Here is a 6,884-nt window from a genome sequence, read left to right on the forward strand (position 1 = left end):
GTTGGTAAACATGAGACTAGCTTGAGAACTAGCTACAACCCACCTCCGAGGGAAGAATCCACGCCACGTGCAGCACGTTGTGTGGCTCGTGCCGGGCAGAAGAATACGGTGTGTGCCTGTACAGCCCCAATAACATCGCTGATTAGTCAACTTTTTACACTTCATGATGTCTCCCGAGCGACAGTGCACCAAGGAAAAAGAAAGCCATCACCATCATCATAAAAGAAGAGAGAGGCGATACACCCACCAATATGGGTAATTATACTTTTTTATAAACCCTGTCACCTGATCCCTAAGACATATCTCATAGCTGAAATATCTGAAATGTATGTTTTCACAAAAGGCTGCTTTTCTCCTTTTTTTTGTCAGGAATGGATATTTCCCTGAAATGTACTACTGATGTTCCACTACTGGGTAGAAACAAGGTATAAACAAGCTTTTTTGATGCAAGTCTAATCTTTCTTTTGGTAGGTTCCATGTTCCATGGCTGGGATTGAATGGTCATGGATTCGGTGTGCTGCTACAAGAAGATCTGGGAAATTATCCATTAAAACTACCCTGCGACAGAAAAGCCCTCAAGACAACCACAGGGATAAAAGTAAAGTGTGGTTCTCTTGTTATTATTCTATTTCATCTATATATTCCTGTATTTTATGTATTCTGTATTGTACATGAACTACTTTATATATCAAACTGCTTCATGATTAGATGGCCAGATTGGGTGATCAATCCTGTGTGTTGTGGATTTGGACCAAGACTTAAACCCAGCAAAAGTTTCAATATTGGGGATTTGATAAGTTTGTTTGCGCCTCAGAGTGGTGTTGGAGCGTGACCTGTGCATGCGGCCGCACCCTTTTGAAAGACGACAGCGTACACTTTCACTTGATACCTTTCCCAAAACAGGATCAGCGCTTCAGAAGTAAGCTTAACTGCCTGAGTCATCGTTGGCATGACATGTCGTCTCAAAATCATTACATTCAAAGCCAATAACAGAACAAAAAGGACAAATGTGTATGGAATAATCGGCAAGACAGTTAGGAATGCAGGGTTTCTCTTTTCAATGTGTGTCCCACCATTTCTTTACACTTCAGTTGCATGGTTTTTCATTTAACTCTACATGAAAACTCAGGCTTGCTGCTAGAGTAACATGAAAGTCTGCAGGAGATTCAGACTGAAACAATAATGGCACTAAAATGATAGTGATGCCTGTAAAATTACAAAAGTGTACTTCAATAAATGACTTCTAAACATATGTTTGGGAAAAGCGACTACATAATCAAAATACTGCTAGACTGTAGAGTACATTGCAGTGAAATAACAAATTCCCACATATAGATCACAAAAAACAGCTTTATTGTCACGCTGCGCAGTGACATGTGCTTTTACCTTGTGTTTCTGTTTGGGGGTACGTCCAGGTTTTGTTGTTATTTGGACTCTTACGGCTCTCTTTGTGCATCTGCAGATGTGGACCTCCCTTGAGTTGGGCGGAGCTACCTGACGGGCGCAGCTGTTGCTAATCGTCCTCATTCCCAGTCTCCTTCTTAAGGCACTGAGCTGCGGCAAGCGGGTGCTGGATTATTCCTCTGTGGACGTGACAGACCAGCTGCTAGCTGTGGCCCTGCTCCTGTGCCCCCCTCAGCGCTGCTCACGCCTCAGCCACGCACCCTCCTTACCCATCCGGTAGCCCGCTTGCCTCTAAGACTGCTTACAGTTTCTTGTGGTAATTTGTGTTGTGCCTGCTTGCACTCAGTTACGGAGCCCCCTCTTTTGTGCTCCATCGCCCTTAGTTACTTGTACCTCACTCGACTGGACTATTAAAGCTGTTAAACCTTACCTGAGCCTGCTGTGTCCTGCATCCTGGGATCCGACCTCCGCGCCACGCGGCCAAGCCCTGACATTTAGAGCTACAACTCATGTCTAACCCGTCCCTTATGGACACAAGTTTTCCTTATTTGTCAATGGAATATTTTAGTAGTTACAACCTTCTAAATACAATATTTAATATTATTAGAGGTCCCTAGACATAAAATAACACCCTATAGTCATCTGTACACTCATATTACCCAATATAGTAGACACAATAAGAGAAAATAAGACATCAATAATCACTTGTGCTCATGTGTTGCTGTCAATGCCTTCCAATGGCACAGACAGGAAGTAGCGTTAGCTTGGCGTAAGCCGTTGCGTTACGCTAACGTTATCCAACGTGATCCATGGGATGAAATCATGCAAACCTGCAATAAAAGCCAGCTCCTGGAGGAGGATACTACACATTGATACCAAGTTTCAATTTGACACCAACAGGACAATATGGGTCCTTTTCAGTGGTCTTCTGTGTTTATTTTCACAAACGTCCTTTTTTGTGTTGTCTGTGTTGTTACAATTTTGTTATTGTATTGTATTTTGTTGTATGCAATGATTCTGAAATTGAATAGTTGTGGTATTTTGGTAATATTGTTACATTGTCTGATATTGTTGTATTCATTTATGTGGAACTGGAGCATTTATAGTGTTGGATTTATCAAGGGCAGGAAGTCAGGGTTTTGCAAGTCTTAAGTCTTTAATCTCAAGTCAATGCTGGGGTAAAAAGCTAACACACGACTGGCCAAGTCAAGTCGCAAATCACAGGCTTGAAATTTCAGAGTTCTTATAAGTCATGAGTATTGTTTTGTGTTTACCAAATAAAACTATGCATAAATTTCACAAACGCAATTAATTCATTTTTAATTGTTTAATTTCTTTTTTTTGGGGGGGGGGGTAGATTTTTGGCCAAAAAGTTTTGTTATTATTATTTGTTTTTAATTGGCAGTTTTTTCGACAGGAAAGTTTTATATCCTTGTATTTTTACGCTTCACTGATAATGTTTTTTGTCAAGCGATGAGATTTCGCACTTTGTTTGGCGGTCCTTGAAAGCACTACAATCGCTGTGAGATATATAAGTGAAACTTAACTCCAAGTCATGTGTCAAAAATTCACATTTTTACGGGTTTATTTTTTTTTCCCTATTTGTCGATGGCCCCATGATGGAACCCTCCACAGACGAATGGGTTCTTACTGTATAGATGTACTTTACTTTGAAAATAACTCAACACACAGCCATTATTGCAAATAGCTGGCAACACAAGCGACTACACCTCACCTTGAACATGTCCAAATTGTGCCCAACATGCCAACATTTCTGTGAGCACCACTGTTACGTAACTCTGCCAGAGCTGTACAGGGTGTTGCTGGAATCCTCTTCCACTCCTTTGTGGTGAATCACAGGGTGGTGGTACATTGGTGGATGGTGATGCACTTTGCCTCCTCCACCTTCCGCTTTTGGCGCTTCACTGGGTTCAGGTGTGGAGGAAGACATGCTAGGTCACTCCATTACTTCATTTGCAAGGAAGCTGACATCTTGGAGGGTGTTATGTTGGGAAACTCTCATGCAGCCCAATTCCCAAAAGGTAAGGAAGGTTCCATTTAGCAGCAAAGCAGCAAAACAGCCTCAGACCATCACACTACCACCGCCACATGTTACTGTTGCTCTGATGTTTTTTTCTGAAATGCAACGTTACCTTTACTTCTTTTTAAATGGGACACACACCTTAAAAAGTTAAATTCTTGCCTCATCAGACATCTTGTGCATCATAAAAATATTTTCATTTGGTTCAGTAGTGGCTGTTGTCTTGGAACTCTGCCATGCATGGTGGACTCATGCATGCAGACCTTAACTGAGGCAAGTGAGGCCTGCAGTTCTTTGGATGTTGCTGTGGGGTCTTTTGTGACATCTTGATGAGTCTGTGTTATGTGTGCTGGTGCGGCGGACCACAATATGCAGAGGCAGGCGGAGCATTCTTTCATTCATTTTGTACCGCTTATCCTCACAAGGGTTGTGGGGCGTGCTGGAGCCTATCCCAGCTGTCAAGAGGCAAGAGGCCGGGTCTACCCTGGATTGGTGGCCAGCCAATCACAGGGCACATATGGACAAACAAGGAGGGGCGTCACTAGACCTCTCTCTCTCTCTCCCTTTCTCTCGCTCTCTCAACTTCTAGTTAACACACAAGTATTATCAGCTGAAGTCTACACATTAATAAATTACCATATTAATTAGCCATGTGCCATTGTTTATGTGGCGTGAACACAGCAGCAATGAATTACCATACTAAGTAGTATGTGCCTTAGACTTAAAACTCTAAAGTGATTTTTTTTTATTGGTGACATTTTTACTGGGGCACTGCAGATCAATACTGGGGCACGTGCCCCAGTGAAATCTGACTGGCGACGCAATTCCCAATGGACAATTTAGAGTGGCCAATTAACCAAGCATGTTTTTGGAATGGGGGAGAAAACCAGAGTACCAGGAGAAAACCCAGCTCGAGCCCAGCGCCCAACTGCAGGGGGGGGGGGGGGGGGGGGCACTTGTAAAAACACTTAAATATAGAAATACAGAAGAGACAGACAACAATATTCAAAGCTACTCGCAGCGAGGAGAGTGAAACCACATACCCAGTGACATGCCGCTCCACTCTGAATATGCAGTTCACACTCCTCTCCTTTTATTCTCTTTCGGGGATCCCTACTACATGGTCGTGCAACTCTAAGGGGGGGTGGAGAAGACAGCTGCACGAGCTGTATTTGTTTGTCTATGTGTGTGTGTGTGTATGTGAGAGCAATTACTTGTAATGTTTTATGAGTTCTTATCTTGACACATTCTTGCAGGATTAACATGAGCATCTGCAGAGTCGCTGTTGGTGCATCCAGGCACCTCCAGGACCTGGGGGTCACTGGGGGGTCTCTGATTAGGGTCACGGGAACATTCCTTCTTCAGCACATTCAAACACTTTCTATTGTCTAAGCAAATGGATATAAGGGTGATAACTAACAAAATAATAATTGTGTCTACATTTTATTCCAACAGGGGGATAGAGGTAGAGAGAGGGGCGAGCACCACAAGGCACAGCAATGGGAGATCATCACAGTCTGCAGGTAATTTGGGTTGGCTGGCTGCTCCTGGGAAGGTCACCACTGTTTGTGGATAATGGTTCTCAATGTGGTTTAGCTTTAGAAATGGCTTTGTAACCTTTCCCACACTGATAAATCTAAAACAATCTCAGTTATGTTATGTTTTAACAGGGAGGCAATCACCTTTTAACACAGGGCCATGTGGGTTTGGATTTTTTTTTTCCGTCTTCATAATAAAAAGCATAATTAAAACAGCTGTTGTGTTCAGTTTTGTTGACATTTGCCTTTCTTCAGCTATGGACAGAAACAAGGAGTAAAGAAATGATAAAGAAATGATAAAGTTAATGTTTATTGAAACATAAGGAAGAGTACAGTATATTTAGTAGATCAGGGTTTGGCTCTCTGAGTGAATATTGTTCAGTATTATTTAGAATGTATTTTTACTGCTTGTAACCGTTTTGAGCTTGATTTGAATGACATACAAATCAAATTCACAGGAAGGTCACAGAAAAAAACCGTGTCGCTTCCGCATAACAATGTCCGCTGCATGCACTTCCGGGTTAGACAAACGGCTGTAGACCACTGATTAAATACACTCCCTGCTTCACAATATTGTTTATCCAGAACATATTTGTTACCGCTTGTGAATCTGTCATGACCTTTGTATAAGTGCAATAAAAATAACATTTACAGAGAAAGGACATTATAACAAAAAGTGTGTCACGTGCTATTGGCGGTATACACTTCCGGGTTAGACTGTCATGGCGGCCTCCTGCAGGCTGTTGGTAAAGCGATACGTTTAAATTGCAGTCATGTCTGTGAAAGGTGTTACTAAGTGGCACAAAGGTGTATCTGCGATTTACGCTTTGGGCGTGTGGACTATGATTGGCTCCTACGGATATTTATATTACACAGGGCGTTTGAAAGACGACACATGTAAGTGGTCGCGATTTTAAGGATGCAAGGTGTTACAGTGCGTGTAGATCAAAGGTCATTTTTACATATGTATGAGAACAAAGTCATTGTGTGATATGTTCATTATCAATTGTGTTACATGTATATATTAACTTGTAAATGTTATTGTGACGAATTAATCAAAGATGATCACTTACGGTGTAGTATGAGTATAGAATTATCAATATTTATTTATAAATACTTTTTTGCATACTTAATTTTCACTTATTAAATTGAAAATTCAACATTTTTTTAAACTTCAGGTCAGAATGAAGAGGAGAGGCCAGATGCGCAAGACAATCCAAATGAAGTTGTCCACCAGACTGCTCACACCAAGACCACCATCATCTACAAGAAAGACTTTGTTCCGTATTCTACAAGGATCTATAATTTCTTCCAGTCACTCAGCAGCGGTCCCGGGACCAGAGACATTTGAGAATGAGATATCCACATGGGAGTTTTATGAACGACATGCTCATGATGGACTTGCATGGCGATGATATCACTTCAAGTACAGTTCCTGCTGTCCAACTTAAAGAAAGCTTGTTGTGGACGTTGCCTTCTAAATTTAGATAGAAAAAATTCAGTGGTGTTTGGTAAATCAAGTCAAATATATAGTACCGGTATACGTACACATTTCTTGCTCTTCCATTATTTAACATCAGTAATACTGTTGCGAGTCAGTGGATAATAATAAATCAGTTCAATCTGAAATGTGAGGATCTCACTGTGACTCCCACTGTGTGAAGAACTTATTGACAGTGTAAATGTTGGTATTGATTTGATACAGAGTAAATAAATGGAATGATTTTATTTTTGATTAGTTGTTATTATCAGATAAAACAAGATAATTGTAGGCAAACAATCATTTTATCCAAAAAATAGTTTGGAAGCTATTTAACAAAACGACAGGTATCTTGTATTACATTCAACAATATTACAACGACATGAACAGCTCAACTTGGGTATACACAGGCATTTGTGAT

General features: G+C 41.1%; 1 protein-coding gene across 1 annotated transcript; it reads left to right on the forward strand.

Annotated features, from left to right (window-relative positions):
* Nucleotides 1–5,686: 5,686 nt before the first annotated feature.
* LOC144899816 (small integral membrane protein 26-like) lies at nucleotides 5,687–6,711 on the forward strand. Its single transcript, XM_078793428.1, has 2 exons — nucleotides 5,687–5,880; nucleotides 6,162–6,711. Exons 1-2 carry the CDS (start codon nucleotides 5,757–5,759, stop codon nucleotides 6,332–6,334), a joined length of 297 nt encoding a protein of 98 aa, XP_078649554.1. The 5' UTR covers nucleotides 5,687–5,756; the 3' UTR covers nucleotides 6,335–6,711.
* The last annotated feature ends 173 nt before the right edge of the window (nucleotides 6,712–6,884 follow it).

The sequence above is a fragment of the Doryrhamphus excisus genome, linkage group LG9, assembly GCF_037039965.1.
Source record: "Doryrhamphus excisus strain RoL-2023G ecotype Guam linkage group LG9, RoL_Dexc_Guam_v1.1, whole genome shotgun sequence".
NCBI lineage: Eukaryota > Metazoa > Chordata > Actinopteri > Syngnathiformes > Syngnathidae > Doryrhamphus > Doryrhamphus excisus.

Coding starts and splice junctions, on each gene's coding strand:
- LOC144899816 (XM_078793428.1), top strand. CDS start 5,757: ATGTCTGTGAAAGGTGTTACTAAGTGGCACAAAGGTGTATCTGCGATT. Junction 5,881..6,161: donor GCGTTTGAAAGACGACACAT/GTAAGTGGTCGC, acceptor TTTAAACTTCAG/GTCAGAATGAAGAGGAGAGG.